General features: G+C 44.5%; 1 protein-coding gene across 5 annotated transcripts in view; it reads left to right on the top strand.

The window, feature by feature from the left end:
• alpha-Man-IIb (alpha-Mannosidase class II b) overlaps positions 1-27,591 on the top strand; it is a 36,030-nt gene that overhangs the window by 7,013 nt on the left and 1,426 nt on the right. The window contains exons 1-4 of one of the 5 annotated variants that reach the window (XM_033378285.1): positions 2,574-2,905; positions 24,295-24,818; positions 24,891-26,925; positions 27,004-27,547. In XM_033378285.1, the coding sequence (XP_033234176.1) occupies positions 24,375-24,818; positions 24,891-26,925; positions 27,004-27,547 (3,023 nt within the window). In that variant the 5' untranslated portion in view covers positions 2,574-2,905; positions 24,295-24,374. Of the gene's footprint in view, positions 1-2,573; positions 2,906-8,425; positions 8,557-9,570; positions 9,590-24,179; positions 24,819-24,890; positions 26,926-27,003; positions 27,548-27,591 lie in introns of those variants that run through there. The other 4 variants (XM_015182336.2, XM_015182334.2, XM_015182335.2 and 1 more) reach the window with 4 other exon arrangements.

Here is a 27,591-nt window from a genome sequence, read left to right as displayed (position 1 = left end):
TACTATTTCGGCTGAGTCCCACTGTGCCGCGCCAAAGACATCAGCGACCACGCTGCCCTACGGTTTCAGCACGCAGACGATTCATATTTTGTTTTTGTATTCTTTCTCTCGAGACACACCGACTCGACGCTGACTGGGCAGCAGTAATTTTGAAAACCCTCATGCAATATACGAATGTAATAAACTGTAATATTTATGTGCATATGTATGTACATAAGATATTTTATAATTGAATTAGAAAATTTATGGGTATTGTCCATGAGAGTATTCAAGGTGCGACCGGCATCTAAATTTGTACTTTGCAGATTCCCGTCGGAAAGCGCGCGATTGACAATTGATTTGAAATATATGTAAAACCAATTCCATTTATATTTATGCATATTTATTTAAGTATATATATATATATTCTTATATTGTATATTTAGATACATCATTGTTTTAGTTATAATAAACAAAAACGTCGAGAGCCGACGGCGTTTGCATAATTTGTATAATTTATAATCAACCTGCTTAAGATAAGGAAATAAATGTGCAATTATATTATTGTAATATTTTAAATTTTGTGGTATAAATCAAACAAATAACAGCTTTTATTTTGTTTCCCGCGCCCTAGTGTACCATACCCCCACCCCCTGCCCATTCTTCATTTATATTGTGGCGGTAGGTCAGTCCATCAAAAGACCCGAAACAAGAACCAAACTCAAATTTCAGTTCTAGCGGCCAGCAATACTAAACACACACACGCAAAGTACGTGAGAATGCATGTGCACCCATACACTAAAACATGCTGGTGGCAAAACAGATCAGACCTGAGAGAGTTCAAAAAATCTGAAAAAACATACAATCACATATTTTTGTCGAAACATATTGCGTGTGTACTAACACATGCAAAGATGTTCTCTCTGCGCTCTATCGCTCATGATGACGTCACTCTGGGGTACGGATAGCGCAAGTCGGTGTGTGACAATTTCGTTGTATGAACTGGCACATCTATATACTGTATGGTTAGTGGTTTCATTTTATTAAACGCCCTCTTTGGTTTGATCGAACCGGCCAAGCGAACTCGAACATCAACTCGAACCGCTGGGCTATGGAAAGGTATGGACAACAGGCAAATACAGCCAACGGAAATTGCAAGGCTCGTACGAACCTTACCTAGCCCTGTCTCTACATATGATATGCTATGAGGACGAGGAATTTTTTGTATTTCCCACAACATCGACGCCTGCATCTGCACCCTATAGAAAAAGATATTATAGAATCGAGGAAATGTTTGTCATCTGGCTCCAATATAGGCAGAAAGCTAAGCTATTTTAGCTTAGCTTTAAGCTATTTTAGCGATCTTCTAACAGAGACCTAGAATAGGTATCGGGACCGAGATATATATCCGCAAAACACGCATCTGTATATATGAATAGGTCAAAAACATTTCCATCATTATAAGTTAATTTTTAAAGCAGCTTGGAATTTTAACATTATTAAAGTAAATAGGGTATACAAATGACCCATACGCATAACAGAAACCTGTTGACAAGCAACCATAACGTAAAATTGCATACACACTTACGTTTCATTCCGAGTTTTTACTTTTTTTGCCTAAACATTTTTTTAGAAAAATGCAAACAAAGCAAGGACTTAAAACTAGCCAATCTTGTAGAAAATGTATTTATCAATAGGATAAGACTATGGGGGCAGAGCTAAGGGTCTTAGTGAGCCAGAATTATTCAATGGAATATCAAAATTGAGCAGTAGGAAGGATTACTCTCTCACGGGTTTTTGTTTGACTTTTTCGTTAAAACCTTTTTTTATACAAGATAAGATACAAGATATACAGTTAAGTGGAAAATTAATTCGCTAATCGAATAAACTTATTATTGGTAATAATATAGTAAATATTAGTAATATTAAATAGAATATCAAAATCGATCAGAATCGAAATCCCGATTAACCCATTGTAGTCCAGTGGGTATTACAATGCACTTCACAAATATTATGAATCTTAAAGAACTTGGGCGCAGTTCAGATGAAAGACATCGGGGTGATTTTTGGTTAGTAAAAAGATTTTTTTGTGGATAATAATAAGAATGCACAGTTTCATATTCCGTGGTTTCGATCGCCTTCCTATTCTGCTTAAATAGAGGGGGCCTTAGTGGGCTAAGTTAGTTTCTTCATCGCGCTTGCACACCAGTGTTTCCATTTTAGCTTATTTTAAGCTAGATTTTGATTATTTTAAAACCAAATAGGTTGAAAGCCAATTTAAATGCTTATAGCTTGAAATCTAGCTTATTTAGTTAGTTTATTTGGGCTAAACATAATTAAGTACAAAACAATTTCTGTTTTTTTATTTTTGTAATTGTAATATAGTTAATTTTTTAGCGAGAAATCGGACAAAAATCAAGAATCAAGAAGAAACCAAGTCGTGGGAACTACGGCAGCATGCACAAAATACCTTTTGTCATTAGTAACAATTAAAGTTTCCATTAGTCTGATGTGTTTTTATCATTGGTTTATTTTTAAGCTATTTTAGTTTTTAGCTTTTTCTAGCTTATTTTTTTCAGCATCTAGCTTATGGTGACTGGCAGCACTGTTGTACACAACAGTTAACAACACATTTGAACCAACAGCGGGTGTGCTGCCGCGTCTAACTTCGAAAATAAATTCGCATCGTTCTTCTTAAAATATAAAACAACAAAAATAAATAAACAAAAATAATAAAAATTGTAAAATTAATTTGACCTTTGCGCCTTGAAAAACAAAAAAGAAGCGTAAACGCGCGTGTGTTGGTTTGTTAGTGCGGGTGTATGTGTCTGTATAAGGATTTACGGGACCTGCATTTAGACCTGTGTGTGGGTGTAAGCACATGTGTGTGTTGGTGCTGTTAACAAGTATTGAAGGATTTCAAAAGGTAAGAGATGAAATCCTGAACAGATAGCAGTTGTGAAAGATGAAAGACATTGAACTTGTAAGAATCAATAGAAAACCAACCCCCGCTTCAGTCAGCATCTCTGCTTATTTTGTTCCGAAACCGGATTCTGTGTCCCTTCAATAGAATATTTCTTTCGTTCTGGTTAAATTTCCTAAATAATCAAATCATTTGAGCAAAAGCGCACCTGAGACTCTCGATCAAGCGTGCCCGTCGTCTACCTCTGCTTCTGAATTTGTATTCAATTTTATCTGCCAAAAAAAATACAACACAAATATGTACAAAAGCACAGGCTAAAAGAGCAGACATGTCTGCCTCCCCCAACCACTCCCCACAGCGGCTCCTTTACAAATTGTTACAAAATTGCAACAGAGACCCCAAAGGTGGAGAAAGAGAGAGGAGTCTAATTTATGCATCTCATCTTTATTTAGCCTCTGCTTGCGCTTACTTGATTTCCCATTCATTGAGAATCTTTTCATCTCCGTCTCACGAAAACCCGTTTCGTTTCTTTTGGCTCATCTTGTTGTTGTGTTGTTGCTGTTGCTGTTGCTGTAAATGTGCCATGCAATTCTCTGTTCTCTGTTGTCTGCGTATGTACGAGTATGTTTGTCTGTTGTTGGTGTTGTATAATTCAATTTAGATTGATTTTTTCGTTGTGTCTGTGTGCTGCGGTGTTTGTTTTTTGCTTCACTCTTTCTGTTGTCTCTCCATGCTTTCTATTGAGTACGCATTTGGCGCACACATTGTTTTTGGGCACAGTCCATCTATCTAGCCCTTGTACCTCTGTTCCCCTCTAAATCTCCATTGCTTTCTAGTGCTGTTTGCTCTTGAACCCAATTTCTGTGTCTAATCTCGACTTAGTTGGGTCTCTTCTGTAGTTGCTGTTTGTATGTACGTCATACCCGTTACTTGCAAAGTACAAGGGTATATTGGCTATGGGTGATTGGGGAAGCGTTTTTCTCGGTAATTTTTATTGGTCATACATTCCCCAGCTATCTTCTCCATCCTCGATCGTTTCTCGGTCTTGGCTGGAACTGTTTTCACGCCATGAAATCCCCATTAGCGTACCACAAATCAATCTGATTGGCGGGTATCCCATAGTCGGATTATCGGCCACAGCCGAGCCCCCCCCCTTCTTGTTGCTTTTCGCAGGCTATTAGTGCTCCGACTCTTTGTTATTTCTTTATTGACTGTTGCTAAGAATATACTAGTGCTCGTACTAAATCAAGTCGGTGTAAAATAGTTTTATTCCTTTGCGTGGCGTGTCGCAGCGAATTAAGTTAGTCTCGCGCTCTAAAGATAAACATCAGACTAGACACGAACATCGTGGAGATTTCTCGACCCTCTGGCGGCTGGGGGTTCACGCAGGGGTCACAGACGAAGTAGAATGGGCTTGTAACTCAATTCGGTGCCGGGTGCCGGCTGGGATTAGCTAATTTGCAATTTCCAAACATTAAATATGCTAATCGTGTGTGCGAAACACACATTTCCAGCTGATAAGCGGATTGGCATCCGTCGAATCGATGTCCCCCACCCAAGCCCATTACCATCGGACGGCCATTAGGTGACATGGTAATACTTTGGCTTTGGCAACGGGGGAGGGGGAATACATATCATCATAACCATCGATCGATCATCAAATAGAATGGCCTAAAACACCACACCACCCATCCCACTGCAAAGGCTTCACCCCACTGCCGGTCAAGTGGCCAATGGAGCTGAAGGGCTTTTTGTCGGTTAAGCCCCAAAACTTAGCTGGTTCATTGACTTGTCACGATGATGGGGCTGGGGATGGGGATGGGTGTGGGGCTGCGGCTGTGGCTCGGGCCGGGCATGATGACGGAACCGCAACAGTTACAGCAGCAATAACAATGCCACTTGCAGCCAACAGCTGGAAAACCCAAAAACAAAACCGAACCGCAAAAATGAAACCAACAAAAATGAAACCTTCAAGGATTTGAAGTTCGTGATACCCTAAAAGATGCGCAAATAAATATACAATGCATATTTATGATACAATAATATTCAGACAATCGATTAACTCGATTTGTATTATATAAGAGAATATATGGACGTTGATCCGAAGTACACGGATTCAATAAGCCAGAGGTGTATACTCCCAACTGTTCCCATTCCTCCGAGCTTATTCTTCGATAACCCACAAGCGAATGCTGCAAAAGAGAAATCAAAAACAAAGTACATGTCGCGTGCTTGACTGTTCGAATCTGGTTTCGCTTATAAGGTTTGATACCCTCTGCAAGGGTATACCAAAAGACAGAAAGAGAAACGCTGAGGCTAAACGAAACGAAACGAGATTTCAATGCAGGAATTTCCATTACAAATGTTGCGGTTGTGATTGCTGTTGCTGCTGTTGTTCTTGCTGTTGGTTTGTCGGTGACGTTCCCTGGTTGGATGACTTTTGTCAACTACTGTTGGGATATGGATGGGATGCTATGGGATGTGCCGAGATTGCAGCCGGGACGGGACCCGGTGATTGCGACTGGTGCAACTGGAAAACTCTCAACAGCTCTGCTGGCAATTTGACAAACGCTGCACGCACTCAACTAGTGACTGCTTACTGGTTCCGACTGGCAGACCAGACAGACCTTTCCACCGTCACACGTTCATGTTGAGTGCAAAACTCAAATGTCGCTGGGGCTCTGGAGTGCTGCCAACTCGGACTGGGATGCAATTGACCTGCAAACGAAAAGAGAGGAAGGGACGGGACCGAGAGGGAACGGAGTGCAAACTCGTTCGAGTTGATTTGGCATCTTTGTATTCATCTTGTGGTTCAATGAGTCCGTCCATCCGTCTATCCCGTCGGGCTACGAGTGCCCCCACTGCCGCATTTCCGATGCTTGTTGATCTCCCCCCCTCTTCCTCTCTTGCCTCAATCATTTGGCCAACAACAGATGTCATTTGGCAGGCGGCAAATGCGAAAGGCACAGGCCCATGTTCCGGATGTTCCCTTCAAATTAAGCTCAAACAAATGCCCATCCGACATAGAGGGAACCAATAAAAACAGAAAGGTGTAAAATCCAAAAACGGAAATCTTAAGCATTAATTTAACTTTTAACAAAATGGATACAATCTTCATGGAATCATACTTATTTCAATGTTAAACAGCAGCCCAGTCCTCTAGACGAAGGGTGACAATACTCCTATTGATATCCAAAATACAATGAAGTATTGCTTCGCTTCCCAAACCCCAAAGGAGCTCTGGGAACTCTGTCTTGAATGTCTTCATAATTTGTGCCTTCCTTTGTTAATGCCTTCACTTGCACTTGGCTCGTCTGCGTCTTCCTCTCTCTCTCTCTTAATCTCAATTCTCACCCTCATACCATCATAATCTTCTTCGTTCCGCCATTTGTCGGTCGGTTGTTTCATTTGCGTGGGCTTGAAGAACTTTTTTCAAGGGCCTGTGCCAATTCCCGAATGCTCTCTTTCCGTTTCTGTTTTGTTCCCATTTCTTTGCTCTGCTCTGCTCTGCTCTGCCTTTGTCTTCTTCAATGCCTGCCTTTACTCCGTTCTGTTCTGCCTTCGTAGTCGTCGGGCAATCAATAAACAACGACCTTCCTCTTCCTCTGCTTTTTCGCTTTCGCATTTTGGCTCTCAAGTGAACTGCTAAAAGTTACTTTGAGCATTCTTCTTTATGCCCCGGCCCAGTTCTTTTGTCTCTCCCCGTTTAGGAGAGCTTAGTCTCCACTTGGCACGGCGTCCCGCTCAGGGGCCACTCGAGATGCAGGCAGGGCACAGATCCCCACAAACCATCATCCATCCATCCATCCATCCATCCGCCCTTCCACTTGTTCCACTCCGTTGCATTGGTTCATCGTAGGCGTTCGAATACCCTCTGAAGAGGGTAATATAGTGTTTGCACCCGAAAATATTATGGTATAATACAATATTCCTCCAGATTTAACAGCATCTTGGCTGTAGCTCTTAATTTTGCTGCACGGATTGTTCAAAGGAACTGTGGGATTGCCAGGGTATTAAAAGCTTCGGCACCCCAACGCTGGCCTTCGTAATTGCTCCGTGCAGGAGAGAAGGTAATCGCCTGAGATATGCAGCAAATGCATTCGGGGTTGGGTTTGGGTTTGGGCGAACGCGACGCTCTCTCGAGTCTTGCCGCCACTTCTGGGCAGGATTCGGAGTCAGTTCGCAGATTAAGGCCATCGTAGAGATTTCCACGTGGTGGCTGCAACGAACCAAAACAATGGTTCATCAAAGGCTAGCAACGTTCAAGAACTCTACAACAGCTGCAAAAGGAGAGGAGACTATCTGGAGTCGTCTCTGGAAGTGCTCCACAGATCCACAGGGAAGATCAAAGCGTGGAGCCCGGAGAATGCACAATTTCGAAATGACATAAACGCATTCCATTCCATTCGAGAATGATATACGAACTACGATTATCATTCCCGTGGCTCGGGCACACTGCCCGTAATCCCCACGAGCAAATAATTAATAATTACAGCTGTCAACACTTGACAAAAACAACAACAACAAAAACAAACAGCATTATGCAATCTTTTGACAAACAAGGAACCCAACCGGAGAATACCTGCTATTTCCCCATGGCACTCAACCGCCAACCAGTTGTACAGGGACCGTTTCTGCTCCAACAAGAACAACAAAAGAAGAGAAGAATATCACGAGGAGCGCAGCTTCAGCAAACACCTCCGCATTCCAGGGCGTTCAACGGTGTAAGGAGGAGGAGGAGGAGGAGGAGGGGTGTAAGGAGTCGGGAGCCCTGCGACGACGCTAACGCTGACGTTGACGGCGCCGACAAAGCAAAGACAAAGCCAAAAGCCAAAAGAATCAAAACAAAAGCAACGCAATAAAACAGAACGCAGCAGCAACAGCAGCAACGACAGCAACGACAGCAACGACAGCACAGACCTAAGCCGACGACCGACCCCCCACTTGCGGAAAAGAGAAAGGTGCTGCCAGGGTCGATCAAGAAGAAGGTAAGGCAGCACGCCCAGTAATTGGCAGCCGCAACGTGGCAGCTCCTTTCCCTCTTGTTGACATGCCTTGGGGGCCGAAACGAGGCGCTGCAATTGCCGGCTGCTACCCGAACGACGACCCAACGCCGACCCGACCCGAACGAGCGGCGCTGCCTTGGCTGCACGTCTCGGCTTGCCTTCAGTTGCGTTTCGTCGCTGGCAGAGGGCGCTTCGCGATTGAGTACCGTTAACGTCAAACGTCAAGCGTCGCGTCGGTCGCGGCAGCAAAGGACACCCAGCGCGAGTGGAAAAATACAAAAAACACACACAAATTAAAGCGCGAGTGAAATGCAGATGGAGTGAGGGCAGAGAGCAAACTATACAGCAAATCGGAGTGAAAGGTCAACAATGGCATTGTCTCTCTAATTACGAGTATCCTATGCCGAGGAGCCAATAAAAAGGATTCACTTCTCAAAGGATTAATTTTCACAGAACAGAAAAGAACAGAAGGTGGAAAACTTTTGTTTCCATCTCCATTCATTCGGTAAAAAGAAAGAACAACTTTTACCTTTCACCCGCTACTGTGTCCGTGTGCGTGTCCGTGTGTGTGTGTGTGTTGATTTATGTGTGTTTGTCCTTGTTCCGCGCCAGCACCAAAGGACTTTTTTTTGCCTTCCTGATTTGTGTGTAAGTTGGATTTGTAACTTTATGTAATAGACATTGAAATTACGAGGTGTTGGGTCTGTTGTTTCATTTTGGGAATAAAGGGAACAGTGTTTCTTGACAGGAGCGATCTATTCTTCTGTTATTCAAGGATTGTTTCGAGGAAAAATCTACACCTCCTTACTGTCTGCCCTTAAATTGGTGGGGTGCCAATGGATGATGATCCATCTTGCCTAGCAATCCTAGCAATCTACTCGTATGATATTCCCTTTTAGTTTCGGGTTTCTCTTTCTTCTTCCGCCTCGAATGTGCCACACGCCTTCGATCAGTCCCCTCTCAGGGTCCGACTCGTATCGATTACCCCCCCCCACAAAAAAGAGTACCTTTTTGGTTTTCGTGCAACTAAATTTAGTATCTGGCAACGACCCCCAACAAAGAGAGGGAGAGAGAGAGAGAGAGGGGGACAACAATCGAATCGAGGACTCCATGAAGTTGTTCCATGTGGTTATTATTTATTTTCATTAGTTTGTACTCAAATTTCAGTCCGTTCTCCGCTCTGCTCCTCCACTCCGTCCACTTTTCAGATGGCGTGCTGTCAATTTTTCCGGTTTTTTTGGTTATTGTGTCGCACACTTTACGGCCATGTCATGTCATCATGCAATCATATCGCTTTACCACAAATAATCATCCGATCACTCCTCGCCCCTCCCCCCTCTCCTGAAGAGATCCCTCCAGAATAAGCGCCTCGCCCGTCTCTGTCCCATTGTCTGCCACTAATGATGCGTGACAATGCGGCACCAAGTGGCATGACTTGACCAAAACGTATGTACGGTACTGGTGCGCCACGTACGTACGAATTGCGATTGTTACCAATGGATGGATGGATGGATGGATGTTCCGGCTCCAGCGCGTTATTGAATTTAGTGAAGCCCAGTTAGTTACAGTTGGATTGGTGGCCCGAACCGAGTTTTTGCCTTGATAAATAGTGCAGAACCCGCTCTGAGGTTGATCGTTTGGTGTGTGATCTGACCCATTTCAATGGAACAAAAATTTCCCTGTAAGTGAGAATGATATGATATGTGGCAGCATCAAAAGTGAGGGAACACAATGTAGATCCCACTTGATTCCGGTTTGCAAAAGGTTTCTCAGTGGAATCATTTGAAAACAGATCAGAGACATGGGGAAATCTGTTTTCTTGACCACAAACCCCTAAAAATAGATCTCTTTTGGAGACTATCAAGTGGTTGAGACCTACTTTACACCACACATTTCCTCCTGGCCGTTTTCGGGGAGGGAGGTAGGGAGGGAAAAGCGGTGTCAGCACCTCCATCGGAGGAGGAGTCGCAGTTGGAGTCTTTTTCCCACAATGCCGAGCCACACGCGTCTTTTGGATTGTGTATTGTGTGGCATAACCCATATATGGAAGTGCGATTCGTAACTGTAAACCTGTTACATATAGTACGATATGGTGGTATGCGTATGCGTGCAGTATCTGTGTGAGGCTTTCCCACCATTTAACAGCATGAAATTGAAACGGAACACAAAATTTCATAATCAAAGCAATAAACGTGGCTATTGTTTGCACTGCTCCATCCCTCCGTCCCTACACTTCCCTCCGCCTCCTCTGCGGTACGAGTAATTCTTTTGTCTTGAAGGCAAAAAAAAAAACAAAAACCAAAAACCAGAATTAATATTCATTTCATTTTCCTCTCTGCGTACAAAAGAAAACTCTCCGGAAAGACCTTCCCCACCTAAGTCCCCCCTCCCCCACCCTCCAGTGATGATCTGAATGTAAAAAGTCTCACGTTGCCCCCAACCCCCCACCCCCGCCCCCGCCCCCAGCTGCAGCGGGAAAATGAAACCAAGAAAACCTTCTTCTTGTGGCTTTGTGCTTTATCAGCATTATCCAGCGTTTTTATAGCTTTCGGCGTTGGGGTCTTAGCCGAAAGCCATATCAATAAACTAATATGATTTAAATGCCCAAGTAAAAGGTTAGAGTGCACGAATGAAGGGCTCTTTCTGCAGTACCGAATGGGGGATTATATTCAATGAACTATTCGAAATGGCCCTTTGTTTGAACGGGAAAGTAATTGCTGTTGAAGCGATATTTTTGCCGCTAGAAACCAACAAAGTTCTGTAATATAATAACACGAGATGGGAGCACACATATCGTCTTCTGCGCCTTATTCCTTGTTCATTTCTTAGGCCTTTTCTCATAGATCAAATGTATGCAAATATGAGGGGAATTTGTTTTATAAAGAAAGGTAGACCACTGGAAATTCGACTAGAAAATGCATAAATTTAAAGAAAGAATTCAGAGGGTGAATGTGGTGCCCCTCATCAGAATCAATACGATATACAATGACGACTCCAAGTCCCCTTATTGCAGCAGGTGGGATAAACCCCACACTTTGAATGCCAATCGACTGGTGGGGCCATGGAAATGCCGTTTAATGAGCGGCAATCGATTTGACTCACCTAATTAGAGAAATATATAGACGAACCGACCATATGCCGTGGATAAATTGATTAACGTTTGAATGAACGGAGCGGAAGTGCTTTCTGTGAGCCACTCGTATCCCTATCTCTCTCTCTCTCTCTCTCTCTATGGTGATTCTTTGGGTCTGTTCTTTTTTTATGGGTCACTTTTCCGCAATCGATTGCAGATATTTATTAGCAAATGAGCTTTGATTGCTTAATAAACGCTGAGACCGCTGTAGTGGTTGCTTGTCGGGCGTATAGGAAAGCCTATCACTTTTCTTCGCCTGAAAGTAGGCCGATGTTAGTTGTACAATTTATATATTTATATTTATAAATATTATATTATTTATATAATTAGATATCACACCTCACCGAGATACTTATTAATTATTAAGTTTATTTCCGATAGTTAGTGTATAGTTAGGTTGGTTTAATTTCTTTTTGGTGGTGTTACATGTTGAATGTTCCTTGTCATGTGGGGCTAGCGCCACCTAGGGGTGACATTAAGAATAGGCGAAAAACGAAAAAAAAATCTCACCACCATTTCCATAACCGTTCAAGGTGAATGGCGAAGGATCGTGCAAAGGCAGATCCGGAGAACCAAATGTTTGTTGGTCGGTAGATCCGCCCAAATCTTTCTTTCTCCTCGTGGCCGTACAAGAATTCAGTTGCGCGGTGAGAAAAAAAAATAATAAAAATAAAAATAAAAAAAATAAAAATAAAATAAAAATAAAAATATTAAAACAAAAGTGCACCAGATCGAAAAAAAAAAGAACCCAAGAAAACAGATTGGGTTCCAAACGAAAACGTGAGTACCGGCCTTCGATAGTGCTAGGAGCCTCGAAGTTAGATTTTCCGAATTATTCTGTATTTTCCGCTTGGAGGTCAGCAGCCCCAACACAAAAACACCTGGAGAAAGAGGGAATTAGCACCTCAACCCCATCCCCCTATTTTCGCAGTGCCAGTTCCAACAGGGTAAATATGTGCATTAAGAACTGTTAGAAAAAGTAGCCTGATCAGTATTTTCAAATTCCACATTAGAATCGGCACTTAGTTTGGGAAGTATTCCAAAGCTGCAGCCCGAGCTTTAAGCCCCCGCACTACGAACCAGCTGATCCACCAAGTCGCGGGCAGTGAACTTTGGCTGCGCGAGGCGAAGACAGCCGTCTGACCGGGCTTAGTGCGGCGAATTGGCGTAACCGTTTCGCGTTCAAAACCGGGCCAAGAAGCGCGGTAACCCGGAACTTGCAGTCAGCGTAGGACGGAAGCAGCGGAAATTTTCCTACCGGGCTGAAAAAAAGATAGTGCGCCACGTGTGGACATAACCTCCCGGCGACCCTGAGTGGTATCGCCTCTCTTGTTCTTCTCGTGATTCGGGCCTAGCTGTTCAACGTGTAGTTAAAGTGCAGCTGAGGCCAGTGTTTGTCATAGGTGCTCGTTAGTGTCATTATGTAGGCTGAATGTACCCAAAAAACAAAAAAGTAAAGAGATGTGCTCACATACATATGTACACACAGCCCATTGAAAGCCACTGAGGCCAGTAAGATCCCCCCCGTGACTCGCATTCCCTTGACCCTCGCAGTCCGGAGATATGTCCGTTTTTGTGTAGTTGGATATACTTAGTGATAATTGTAGACAGAAAAGAAAAACAGAAAAGAAAAACCAACCACACCTGAAAAGTTTGAAAATGCATTTTGTACAAGTTTAAAAGATTGAGCTTAAAAGCGTCCGCTCGGCCGGGTCACATCAGCGAGCTTATGCCATGCAGCACGTGCTGTTCGATTTTGTTTTTGGTTTGCAGGTAAAAGCGTAATGCACCCACACACAGCGACACGCCCAGCTACGAAAGATCTTTCGCCGCGGGAACACAAACAACAACTGAGTGAGCTTTATACTATACCAACAACACTACATTGCTTTGCCTCCCAAAATTCCGCGAGCGTGGCAAAAGCTTCGTTTTTTTTTGCTAGAGCTGTTTGTCGGTCGTTGACCTCACACTTTTAAACTAGTCACAGCTGATTGGCCTTCTGCCTTTACAGTAAGATTGGTAAAACGAATAGTATGTCCAACTACTCCCTGAAGCCGATGTGCTGGGACATGTGTACCTATATGGCGCTGAACTATTATCTTTCTATTTAAGGAAAAATCATTAGTTTATATCGCAATATAAAATATCGTATATGCACTTATAACTATTTATACTTATCGTATTTATTAATCTAAATATTCCCTAGAATTAATAGCTATATCTCTTGTGACGCTTTTCGTTCCTACTTTTGTCCATTTAGCCTTGTCTTGGAGTTCTCTGTTAGTGTTTTTTTTTTGTAACATGAGGGTATCTGAATATAGTTTCTAATAAAATGATTGTTAAGATGAATATGTGCTAGACGTTACCGTATTTGGGGGAACCATGCCGCTCGGGAGCGAAATAGGATGACCAATACCGGACACTCCAGGGATCCTGATATTATTATTGGCCTTTTCAGGATCATGGTAGGGTGGGCGTGGCACGACTCCGTGCCAGCAAAACAGAGATGTCCGACGCGGTGGTAGATCCCTATTCCTTCTCTATACTATCTTTGCCCAAATATACTTACCGAACCCCTAATGATCCTTTCCTTGTCTGTCCCCCTCCCATTCCCAAAAAGAGTACGCGAATTTTAATAAAATAATACCAGCAGGAACGAAGCAACCTAACTGGAGGGTTACCCCAAAGAACCCATCCCCATTTCCGACCAGAGACCAGCCGTGGAAGCGAGCGCGTACTCCTTCTCAGTTAGCCGACCACCAGCTTCATTGTGCGAAGATTCTCTTCGTGACTCGTTACACCGCTAGAAAGCAAAAAAAAATAAACAATTTTATTGTGATACCCCGAGAAAGAGGTTCGTTTAAGTAAAATGCGTGAGAGAGAGGTGGTGCGCTCTCTTATTGCTAAGCCACACTGTGAGAGAGTGCGCCACAGCCTGGGCTTGGAAACTGAATCCCTGTACAAGGGAAATTTGTATCATTAGTAAATCTGAAATCCCTGAATCCCTCCAGTCCTTCCAATGTTATAGATCCGTAAGAACCTATGGCTATAGATGTAGGTTTAAGGAAAACTCTTCTATCCAGATATTCCAACATATCCCAACAATTTATTGCGATCTATTACACGGTAGTATAACAGAAAATAAAGAAGTGTTCGATAATGATAGCTGCCGACGCGTCGGCTGCAACTTTCTCTCTCCTTTGAATTCCGCCCGAGAATTATTACCTCGAGATACTGTATCTATATAATTGTCGTCTACCGTATGCTTGAGTATCTTATTGGTTCTTTTCCTGCTGACATTTAATCAACGGTTTGTGGGGCCAAACTCCAAGCGCTCTCCGTCCGTCCGTCCCTTTATGGACTGTCTGCTTGTGCTTTTGGCCAAGTTTATGGCCATACATAAGCTGGCTTTAATGTTTTTTGTTTTTGTTTTTTTTTGTTGTTGTGGCTTGGCGTCGGTCGTCGAATGGCGACTGGCGAACCCCGCTGCATAAGTGAGTAACTGTGAACGCGACTCGGAGCCGGCCGCTGCTCGAATGTTCTACTTGTCTAACGGCTTTCGGTTCTCCCTCTCCCTCTCCCTCTCTCTGTTACACCCACACTGTGGTGGCTCTCCCACTCCTCCCTGTCGCTCGCTTCGTTGGTCTGCCATTGACACATGGGAGGCGTAGGAGGAGGAACCGAAGCACGAGGCAGAGGCGGCGGCGTAATGCAGTTAGAGTATTTTTTTCCATCATTTTATTCTATTTTTTCTACTATTTTATACGGTATGTTTTTGAGGTATTACGGTTTTAAGTAGATGCTATTTCTTTGGCATCAATCGGAACCACCAGAATGGATGGGACCATTAATTCTTGCGATAAATACCCTCCAGAGTTCAAACAAATTTTAGGTAAATCCGAAGACTGTAGATACATCCTCGAGGGTATCAACGAGTCGACCCCCGCCGAGAGACTCTCTTTCTTTGCTTTTGTTTTACTCAATTGCGGCTATCAAGTGGGTGAAGGGAAGTGGAAGAACTTTGTTTTTATGGCCTGTAAACAGAAAAAATTGCTGTAAAATCCATTGGATTTGGTAACAGTTGGGGGTCAACAGGGGAGGGGGGGCCTGGCCTGGCATAGTAGACCAAAGAAAAGTTAGTTTCAACTTTAAACGCTTTGTTTATTTTCTATTATTAAATCAATGTGAATCATATACTCGTCGTGCAATAAATTGGTTTGTTAGCCCAACAATTATTCCATGATTTTCCCCCACAAAATTCTCGGAATAATTGCCTGTCTTTTCTCTGGAAACGATTTAAATTGTATAAAAACAAGTGAGATTTGTGGCTGTTAAAAGTAGATTAGAAACTTGAGAAACGAACCCTGTTTTGGCTCCGATCGCTCCCATATTGGTTTGTTAGCCCAACAATTATTCCGTGATTTTCCCCCACAACATTCTCGGAATAATTGTATAAAAAAAAGTGAGATTTGTGGCTCTTAAAAGTAGGTTAGAAACTTCAGAAACGAACCCTGTTTTGGCTCCCATCTCCCCGACTATTGATGGTGTAGTTGATAAGGTCCTTGCTTATAATGAGGCAGTTTCCTTAAGAAATTTGTGAGGCAAAGCGAGTAAAATCCATCACCGATTGAAGTGTAATTACCTTTGATCTAAACCAGGTGCAATGACAATCATATTTCCCATATCTCCTCGCACAGATCTTGACAACTTCCTCTGGCAAATGCCGTACAGAGAATAGGTAGAGTATATTCGACTATGTATGCCTTTGGGTAGCCGCTCTTCCCCGCTCTTCCATGGCCATAATTCTTGGGCTTGTTGTCTGTCTGTCTATCATTATTGTTGTTGCTTCGCTGGCTATGCTAATGGCCTATAGACCTATAGACGGGGCCCCCTCTTTGGGCCGACAGCGATTTCAATTCTCTTTTTTGTGTCTCATGCGATTATACTACGAGTATGGACTGTGGGCCATGGGCTATGGCCGATGGGCACATGCCAAACCCACACGCTCCACTGACAGCAGCTTAACCGCCGCATTACTCATGCTCATCTGCTCCGGAAAATTGCCATAACTAGTTGAGTGCCGCCCCTGGCCCCTGCTGCCCCTAGTTTCTTTAATTAAAAAAAGCCTGAACTCCCTGAAGTTCCGGAACGTTTTCTCCTTTGCTCTAACACCAGCAAAGGAGGCAGGCACATTGAACCTCAGTGGCACTCGTGACACTCCCACTGCCACTGCCACTGGCACTCCTTAAGCCTCCAACCACCCAAAGTCACAGTTGAAAGTTCTGCATCTTTTTTTGGCTCTTTTTCCAGGGGCACATTCAAATCTTTTGATACACGAGTGCTCTTTCACCGAGGAGCACTCGGTAATATATAATTCCATCGGTGTTCCCTACGAAAAGCGTCGGCAGAAAACGTATCGTGTAACAGGAGCTTCCACGGCCAAAAACTCTTATTTTTTGCAACTCTTTTTCCGCCAAGAAAAACAGTTTTTTAACCGTTTTAAGTTTGAGTTTCGGGGAAACGGAAAAACGGAAAAAGGCAGGATATTCGTTTTCTTTTCTTTCCTTTCCTTTCATTTCGTTTCCTTCTGGTGGGGCTGGAGCTGGAGCTGGAGCTGCAATTTCCGTGCCGTTTATACAAAAAACTCCCGAGTATTGTCCTAGGACTGAAATTATGTTCACACTTTTGCCGTCGGCCTGCTTTGTGTGTTGGCTTTTCATTTCAGCCGTTTTCCTAGTTTCCCGAATGACTTTCAATTAACTTTTTAATGGGAAAGTTTTCATTAAGCGGAAACTCTAGATTAAAGGCACCTTCCCCGTTTCCCCATGAACAAAAGTTGAAATCAAATTGAAAAAGTATTATAAAATGGAATTATATCAAAAAATTTTGGGATACCAAAGTTCATATCTTCCATTCACAGAAAACCGGCAACAAAAATCAAACAGAAAAAGTTTACAATTGATTCGGGGAGTGCTTTCCGATCCGAAAACTTTTCCATACACAAAACTACAATTTTTTGGTTGGGTTTTGCTTGGCTCAAAGTAAAAACAACAATTCCAATCAATGCAGGAAACAGGAATACCAATAACACCAGCAAAAAGTGTAGGAAATTGATTGTCCTGGGGCTAGCAACTACGAAGTACCCTCTAATGACTCTAATGAAATGGAAAGAGGGAGGAATGATCCCATCCGATGACCATCAAAGGAAGAAGTTTAACATTAAGTAGTTACCAGTGCACTATGGTCCAGAGTTCGTTTTTTTTGGCATAAAGTCGAAATTTTTATGTGAATGGATTACGTTTTTTCTTGCAAATTCTCAAAGTAAATTCATCATACATATTAAAAATGAAAAAAAAAAAATTATTTAGCTCCCCTGAAGATTTTGGCGAGCTTTTGAAAGTGAACAATCGATCAGCTGATTGTGGGAAAAAAATTGGCGCCAAATTACTTGTTTACATTTTTACGTGGCGATCGAGTAAATTTGCTCAAATAAATTCGGCTAAAAATGGAAAATGAAGATAAAGGTTTGTAGTATCTAATGTATTTAGTTATTTTATGTGTAGTCCCAAGATTTAAGTGTTGTGCAATGTCAAATTTATGTGTATTTTTGTAGAAAATTTAACTGCGTCCCCTGTGTTTCGTAGAATATAACAAATGAACTGAGTTCTGCTGAGAAAAACTAACTATGCGAGTTTGTACCTACAAATGTTGTAATTGACTGGAAAGTAACAACTTTGGCCCGTTTTGGCCCCTTTTCTTTAAATTTGTTAATATTCAGGAAAGTTCGAGTTTTTGCATAGCGATCTCATCGATATTTGGCGCAACAACAATCGCCAAAAAAAATCTGTCTCACATTGGATTTACAGTAAAATCAATAACAACCATTTGGAAAATGAAAAAAAAAGAGAAATAGATAAAAAAAATCAGTAATTTTGAGTCCTTCATTAAAAGAAACCTTCTGAAGTGCAACAAAATGATGGAACGGTTTATGACCACCCATGCTAAATGGATGGCTTCTAAAATAACAATTATTGTTGATGAAAATTGTAAGACACCAAAGAGAATGGGACGTCCAACATTACATTATACAAATGCAGGGACAAGATTAAAAAGGAAACTGGCGTCTGATCTTGCAAATGATAATAATAATAACACGAATCTTCTTATGCATGCTGCGGCAGTTTCTGCTAAGAAAGAACGCAAGACCGACGTGGCTTTTGTCCTAACAAAAACAATTAGAACACCTGAATACCCGACTGAATCGAAAAAGCATCTTCAATTGCAAAAGCCCATTGCACTTTCACCAGATGAAGCTTTAGCTTACCTCCTGGAAAATTCACTCAACAAACAGCAGTATACAAACACTAGGCTTTTAAATAAAAGGCATAACTGCGACATTTATCCTAGCTATAATAAAGTAATGGAAGCTAAATTACAGTGCCGACCAGAGTGCATAGAAGTAATGGAAACTACTGCTCGAGTGCCATTACAAAATCTTTTGGATCATACAGCACATCGAATAATTAAATTGCAGTCCGATGTTTTCAAGCAGTTCCCGGATGCATCTGAAATCAAATTAATCTGCAGCTACGGATTTGATGGCTCAACGGGTCATAGTATATACAAGCAGAAGTTTTTAACTGAAATACCTGGCAGTCAGCTTTCCGATCATTCTTTATTTGTAACTTCTGTTATACCCATACAAATTACAGACACCTATCATCGGAACATCTGGACAAATAGAACACCGCAGTCTATTAGATTTTGCAGACCGCTAAAAATTGATCTAGTAAAAGAAACTACTGCGCACATAATTATAGAAAAAAAAGATTTAGATTTTCAAATTAACACTCTTAAACCCTTTGTTTATAAATTAGTTGAGAATGTTGACATAGTAGTTACCTATGAAATGCATATGACACTTATAGATGGAAAAGTGCTGAACGTATTAACTGGAACTAAATCTACTCAATGTTGTCCAATATGTGGGGTCACCCCGACAAAAGTATTGGAAATTACAGATTTTAGTTCAGAAACCTTTACCCCAAAGCTTGGAGCTTTGAAATTTGGAGTAAGTCCATTACATGCTTGGATCCGGTTTCTAGAATTTGTCTTGAACATATCATACAGAATAGAGATACAAAAATGGCATATAAAAGGTGATAATAAGATAAAAATGAGAATTCGGAAAAAATATATTCAGGAAAAGATTTGGGAAGATATGGGTCTACGTATAAGCATGCCAAAGCAGAATGGCAACGGAAATAGCAATGATGGGAATACGGCAAGAAGAGCTTTTGCGAACACTAAGCTACTATCATCCATAACCAACTTTAGCGTAGCCCTTTTAAATAATTTTCACATAATCTTAATCGCAATTTCGTGTAACTATTATATAAATTCGGAAAAATTTCGTTCTTTTTGTGAGAGTACTTTTTGCTTATATATGCAAACATATCCGTGGTACCCAATGTCCCCTACGATTCATAAAGTATTAGTCCACGGTTTTCAAATAAACAATTCGACGTTGGTTCCACTTGGATGTTTAGGAGAAAATGCTTCAGAGGCACGGAATAAAATGTACAAAAAAGACAGATTATCACATGCAAGAAAAAATAGTCGGGTAAATACTATGACTGACATTTTTTATAGAGCGATGGATTCCTCGGATCCATTACTATCGAGTGTCTGTTTAAAGGAGAGGGAAAGGAAAAACAAGAAAAAGCCTCTTTCCAAAGAAGTATTAAGCCTTCTGGAGTTGCCGTCTACCGAAAGCAAAGATTCATGTGAATACGAAAATGACTCGCAATCTGATTCTGATTCTGATTATAATATATACGACATAGAACTAGAAGAAGAAGATGAGGTCATTTAAGAAAAAAATTAGTGTGTAATAAATTTCCATAGTTTATATATAAATATAGATAATTTGAAATAAGATATTATATATAATGATTTAACAACAAAATGTAATAAATTATGTAATATAAACTTCCGACTTTATGCAAAAAAAAAAACAAGAACAAGTACAAGTATACAAGTATATGTACAAAATTTAAAAGCTCTAGCTTTAATTTCGAGCTCTGTGTTAAACAAATCTGAGGTTCTCTGGGGAAGGGGGTCGATGGCGTGGTCGAATCTAAAACAAAAAAAAACCGAAATTTTATAAAAATACTCAAAATAATTGTGCAAAGTTTCAAGGCTATAGCTTTAAAACTAGACTTTATGCCAAAAAAAACGACTTCTGGACCATAGTGCAGTGGATATTTCTGGAAATTGGTGCACTATATTGGGTGTACATGTAGTACATCCCTGATCATATTTCGGAATGTTCTACGAGTATATTTTGATCTGAGTTCCATTGTTCCCAAGTCACAGATTGTACTGATATTTCAGGTACATCGTATAACCCAGAAAATCAAGAGATTATCAATTGCTAAGCTACTCTGTAAAAGGGAAGAGAGAAAGGAGGAGAGCTAGAGAGAGAGAGAGTGTGCTCGTGGCTGGGAAGTCAGCCTATCCCCTGGGTAAGAATGAATAAATCAACTCGATTTGTTGTTTATTTTTCCCGATGCCGAGTATACCCTGGGGCAGGGCTGTACGCCTGCTGCTGGGTAGCAAAATGATCCATTTGCATTGAGAACACTCTCACATGAGCGCTTCAAGTTGCAACTTCCAAACGAGAGGCCAAAGGAGCACCCGATGGGAGGGTAAACGTGGCTCAAAGCCAGGACAGGACATGACGGCTGAAGGAGGTGGGTGGACGGTGGCGGTGAACTAACTTTTTGAGTTGGGTTTTGCTGATGGCAGGAAAGAGCAGAGCACGCACACGTCCCGAAAACGGGAGGAAAAAGGCCAAAAAATCATTTGCAAAGTGGAAATTATATTGCACCAGACGTGGGGGGGGGGCCTGTCAAAAGAAAACACCAAAAACCAAAAATGGGCTATTCTACGACACACCCACTCGACGACGACGACGACGTGTTGACTTCCAGACGAAGAAGGTTGTCATCCAAAAAGAGAAAGGAAAGGAAAAGACAGGACAGGACGGTTGACAGAGTGCAATTTGCGATGGAATCAAATATGCCAGAACTGAACAGAACAGAAAACAGAAAAGTTTTCCAAACAATCGCCCAACTCCCAGCAGCCGTTGACAGGGCCGAAAGCAATCTTCATGGCAAGGATTCAAGGGGCTATGATAGGGGTCAAGGACGATGGCTGGTCTCCTGCTTCCTTCTCCAGGAAGTTGTTATGGAAACGAAGGAAGGATGTGCAAATGTTGGACTAATTGAAATAATTGAAGGGAATGGCATTTCTACTTCAGAGCAGCATCAAAGACCTCTAAATGGTGGGACCCCTCCGCCCCCTCACCTCAAGAGGTTCATCTCTTCTGAATGTTCCAGCGTTTTCAGTGGTTTCATTGTGTGGTTTTTTCCTTACGATTTCCTCACTTTTTCCACCACTTTCTTTCCTTTGAGTGGCTTTCTCTTGCCCCTAGATCTGCTCCCCTTTCAGTGGTTTCCCTCCTGCCATTTTGCCCCCTATTTAAACGAACTCTCTCTGTCCCACTCTCTCTTGAGCTGTAGTTTCTCACTCTTTGGTTTCTCTAATGCGCCTCAAAGAGGGATTAATGGGGACTCTTGTGTGAAAATTAACATATGAGGGGGTCTCAAAGAGGGCGTCGGAGAGCTGCTAATGAAAAGGAACCGCCAGAGGAGTGGCTTGGGGTCTGGGACAATGCTTTTCATTTGCATCGTGGTGCCAGGTGTTGGGACATCGTTGGGGACTCCCCCCGTTTACCCACCTTCTTCCCCCCCCCGGCCCTCTCGCCTTCGACTAATTGAGCTCTGAATGTGGATCGCACAGGAGCGACACTGGCGCAAAGCGATCCACATTCAGCGCTCAAATGCGCTTTAAATTTATTATAAAATTTAATTTAATATTTTGCAGGGGCACACGAGAAGGGGGAGTTCGGGAGGGGGCTAAACGATGCGGTGCAGGGGCAGAGTGGCTCTCGAGCGCTAAAACAGATGGAAGATAATGCTTTTTCTGCGTGTTAAACCGAAATAAAAACATAAATTATGCCAAACACAGAAACAAAAGTAAATAAATCATCAAAAGGGGTGTGGGGGGGGGGGGATTGTTCAATTGTTTTTTGTTGTTTTTAGCGCAGGGCTTTGGGATATACCCTGACAGCTTTGGGATAGATTGTAGGTTTTTGAGTAGAGTTTGTGAAGCACGGGATACGTCCTTGAGCGGAAGTTAAGGACTGGAGGACTTCGAGGAGGTCTCTGGCATCCCTGTCTTGAGTGGAGATACAGATATCTGGCATGAATAAGGCCAAAACCCTTTAGACTTGCTATAATATCAAGATCAGATTCGTATAATAAACTGAAATGAGTTATTTAGAGAAAGTTTCTAAAGGAAAAACCATCTTAAACCTAAATAATAAGTACTTCCAGAAATCGAACTGCAATTATCCAAAGAAAGCGAACGTTTTCGACTCTCAGAGGTGCATATATGTAATGTGCTCTCTAAACGCTCCCTAAGCCCCCGTTTTAGTTCGAGGCAGGGTATATCCCCAAGGCAGGGTATCCCCAGCTTCGTTGTGCCGATTGCATCGCTTCTTTCGCTCCTTTTTTGCGGAACTACTTAAACAAATTTTTGTGTTTGGTTTGTTGGCTATTAATTTATTTGCCTGACACACACACAAGCAGCTGGGGCGAAATGGAGGCAAAACCGTGGATGGAGGAGCACGGGCCTGGGGGCGGGGCCGGGGCTGGGGCTGGGGCCGGGGCTGGGGCCTTGCAACTTCAGGGCAAAAGTTTGTGGGGGAAAACTATGAATTAATTTCATCATTGCAAAAAGTTCTTCTGCTCTGCCAACATGTGAAGAGTTTTTGATTGAGTTTTCGGTTTGCACAAACTCTCTGTGAGTGGGGGGGGAGGTGTGGGGGTGTGTGTTGGGGGGCTGGGGGGTTGTGTGTTCGTTAGCTGCTTGCTCTTTCTGTTTGCGAATCCGGAACCAGCCCCCCCCCCCCCCCCCCCGTCCCATATACAACCGTATGTGGAACGACGCCAGAGAGGGAAGGACGTTCAACCTTTGACTTTAGCGACACGAACATTTGTAGAACATAATCGTTAATTGTTGTTTGAAATGTGATCTCAAGGGAACACACACACATTAATTATGCAAAACGGAAGGGCCTGCACCGCATCGAGATTCGATTAGCTTAAGAGAGGTGCTTTTCAGGACATCAGAAGCCTCTGAATGGCCCTCAACTTAACCGAAACAATAAGGAAAACCTACCTATAACAGCCCTTGGTATACCCTTGTGTTTCTAGGCGTTTTCATAGGGCGGACACTTGCCTTAGATAGGAAAAGATATGCATATGAGAAGCCCCATAGAAAGCTTCTACTTCGCTTAAACTCTGGAGTTATCTGTTAAATATAGTTGTAAAATTTAGCCATGTCGATGTGCAAATTGAATTCCGAAAAGCATCCTTGCACCTCGGCTCGCCCGCAGACTTTGGCTTATCCTGCAGCCAGCACGAATGTGCCACAAGCATTTTACACGTGCCCCAAGCCAGGGCATGCCAGCATCCTGGGGCCTTAATTAAATTCCCCACAAACACACACATTCCCCTTCTCGTCCGCATGAAAAATGCAAAACACTCGAGGGATGTGTGTTACGGGGACAGATAGCAAAAATAACTGGCACTAGAAGTAGAAGGTGGTAGGTGGAGGTGGAGGAGGAGGTGGAGGAGGAGGTGGAGGAGATAGATAGATGTATTTTATTACCCAATTGGAAGTGGAGATTATCTTTAATCTACTCGTATGGCAGGGGTCGGGCTCCCATTAACATTTGCAGCCATTCCACTTAACCCCAAAGTGCCTTCAATGGTCGCAAAAGAACCCACAGAAATCATTCAAGCTTGGACTGTTGAAATTATAGAGAAAAGTCGCAGGTACCCTTCGGGGTATTCAAGGATTCAACCATCCCTTACTCGTAATCCCTAAAACTCGCGTTGGAATAGCTCTTGAAATGATTTGTGCGTACATTTTGTATATTAAGCAGACAATTTGAAATGTTTGTCATATAATAATATATAATATAATATATATAATAATATAATTGAATACATTTGTACATACACACATGACGAAAATTAAAGTTGATTTCTCTGGGAAGCACAAGAATTACACGAGACTTTCGATGGATCTCAAGACCTATCCCCTTCAAAATCTTTCAGATGTAGAACAGCGTCGTTCCGAGGAAGACGCGCAGCAGCAGCAGCAGCGGGTAACTGGACGCCTCAGTCTCCTGGCCAGGATGTCGTTCAAGCTGTTTCGACGCGGATCTGCGCGGTGCATTGGCCTGCTGTCGGCCTTCGTGACGATCCTGCTCTGCCTCTACTACATCTCCATTGGCCAGCCCAATCCGACGCCCCTCTCCGATAGTGGGTCCCCCACGGCGGCGGGGCTGCAGCGCGGAGTAGGACCATTTGGAGGAGGAGCCATCACTGGCATCACTGGATTCAGTGTGCAGCAGCAACAGCAGCAGCAGCAGAAGAAGATTCATGCAGCGGGCATCGTGTCGAACCAGAAGAGATCCTCCGAGCAGAAGGCGGAGGAGGTGCCAGTCGAGCAGGAGCCTGTGGGGGCTGACTCGCACGTGGAGTATGCCAGGGCCAACTGGGGCGACAAGTGCTACGTCCTGCTCCAGAGCGACACGAACATAACGGCCAACGAGGAGCACAGCAGATTCGACTTTCAGGTAAGGGGGGGCTGGAGGGCCTAGACCAAGACCAATCAAAGGAATTCCAAAGTAATGCCGTCTGTCTTGCAGCCTGAGTGGATGCGATCGAAGGAGTACTGGGACCGGGGCTTCGAGGAGCGCTTCGACGTGCAGAAGAAGGATAAGCAACGTCCCCCGCTGAAGATCATCGTGGTGCCGCACTCGCACAACGATCCCGGCTGGCTGAAGACCTTCACCAACTACTTCCAGTCGGACTCGCGCCAGATCCTCAATCTGCTGGTGACCAAGATGCAGGAATACAAGGACATGACGTTCATCTGGTCCGAGATCTCATTCCTGCAGCTGTGGTGGGACCAGGCGCATCCCACCAAGCAGCGGGCCCTGCGGCGGCTCGTCGACTCCGGCCGCATCGAGATCACGACCGGCGGCTGGGTGATGACCGACGAGGCGAATGTCCACATCTATCCGATGCTCGACCAGCTGATCGAGGGCCACCAGTGGCTGAAGAACAACCTGAACGTGACCCCCAAGGTGGGCTGGTCCATCGATCCCTTTGGCCACGGCAGCACCGTCCCCTACCTGCTGTCCGGGGCGAACTTCGAGGGGGCCATCATCCAGAGGATCCACTACGCGTGGAAGCAGTGGTTCGCCCGCCAGCAGTCGGGCGACTTCGTGTGGACGCCCTACTGGCGGACAAGGGGGGCAGTGGGAGCTGTCGGAACCGATGGAGCGGCAGGCAGCCTGCTCACACACAACATGCCGTTCGACATCTACTCGATCAAGGGCTCCTGCGGGCCACATCCGTTCATCTGCCTGAACTTTGACTTCCGCAAGATCCCCGGCGAGTACACCGAGTACTCGGTGAAGGCGCAGTTCATCACCGACGACAACGTGGAGGAGAAGGCCCAGCTGCTGCTGGAGCAGTACGCCCGCACCGCCTCGCTCTTCCCGCACAACGTGGCCCTCATCCCCGTGGGCGACGACTTCCGCTACAACAAGGAGCGCGAGGTGGACCAGCAGTACCAGAACTACAAGAAGCTCATCGACCACATCATGGCCAACAGGCGGCTCTACAACACGGACATCAGGTTCGGGACGCCCAGCGACTACTTTGCGGCCATCAGGGAGCGGATGAGGGGCAAGAGCCCCGGCTTTCCCAGCTTCAAGGGGGACTTCTTCGTGTACTCGGACATCTTCTCGGAGGGAAGGCCCGCCTACTGGTCGGGCTACTTCACCACGCGGCCCTTCTACAAGCTGCTCAGCTCCGAGCTGGAGCACAACCTGCGCGCCGCCGAGATCCTCTTCACGCTGGCGTACAACACAGCCCGCCAGGCGCGGCGGGAGAGCGCCATCAAGATCGACGAGAAGAACTACGAGAAGATAATCCACGCGCGACGCAATCTGGGTCTGTTCCAGCACCACGACGCCATCACGGGCACCTCCAAGGCGGCGGTGATGCGGGACTACGCCATGCGGCTGTTCGAGAGCATCCAGAACATGGTCAAGATGCAGGAGTCGTCCATTGAGCAGCTGCTGCAGAAGGGCCAGCCCCGCCACCACGGCTTCATCATCAGCGAATTCGAGCGGGACAACTTCAACAAGCTGCCCCGCAAGATGCCCATCCAGATGGTCAGTGGGGACGACTCCACGAGCACCGGAGGCGGAAGCTCAGGGGCAGGGGCCCCTTCTGCCGGAGGATCCATTGGCAGCTTCGTTTTGTACAACTCCCTGGCCCAGAAGCGCGTCGAGATCGTCACCCTGCGGGTCCAGCATCCGAATGTGAAGATCCTCAACCACGAGGGCGTCGAACTGAAGCACATCCAGATCAATCCCGTGTGGAACATCACGGAAATCTACGACATGGTGCTCGGAACGACCACCACGGGCACCATCGGACGCATTCGCACGAGCACGCGGCAGTACGAGGTGATGTTCGTGGCCGAGCTGGAGGCCCTGTCCCTCAGCACGTACCGCGTCCAGGTGGATGAGGCCAGCTACAGGCGGAACATTGCCACCATCTACTGCGATGACTGCCACGAGGGGTCTGCTTCGGCGAGTGCCACGACGCCCGAAGGAACCACTGGCGCCACAACGAACGATTTTGAGGTGCGAGCCAAGCCAGCGGGTGAGTAGATCGATCCACATCCCAAACCATCGAAGAATTACTTAACAACATTCAATGTATATCTATATCTGTGATTAGGCGACATCCAGCTGGAGAATCCCCACATGCGTCTGCTGTTCGACGAGAAGAGCGGCTTCCTGAAGACCGTCACGCGGAAGAACCAGCGGAAGGAGCTGATGAAGCCGATGCAGTGCAACATCAAGTTTGCCGCCTACCGCAGCGCCCAGTTCCACTCGGGGGCTTACCTCTTCAAGACGGATCCCGAGCAGAGCGAGGCCGAGAAGGATGTGCTGGAGGGCTACACCGATGTGCGGATCATCATCACCTCCGGACCGATTGCCAGCGATGTGACTGTGATATATGGCCCCTTCCTGGCCCACACCGTGCGCATCTTCAACACGCGCACGCACCTGGATGCCGCCATCTACGTGGAGAACGACATCGACTTCGAGCCGCCGCCCAAGAACCGCGAAACGGAGCTCTTCATGCGCCTGATCACGAACATAGACAACATTGCGGGGGCGCCGCTGCAGAAGGATCCCCTCAAGGAGCCCACGGACACGGGCACCATCCCAGAGCTGCCTGTCTTCTACAGCGATCAGAATGGTTTCCAGTACCACGAGTGAGTAAAGAATGGCTCAAAAAGTCCCCTATCCAACACGTCCA

Source organism: Drosophila pseudoobscura, chromosome 2 (genome assembly GCF_009870125.1).
Source record: "Drosophila pseudoobscura strain MV-25-SWS-2005 chromosome 2, UCI_Dpse_MV25, whole genome shotgun sequence".
Taxonomy (NCBI): domain Eukaryota; kingdom Metazoa; phylum Arthropoda; class Insecta; order Diptera; family Drosophilidae; genus Drosophila; species Drosophila pseudoobscura.
This window is presented reverse-complemented; position numbering and strand designations above follow the sequence as displayed.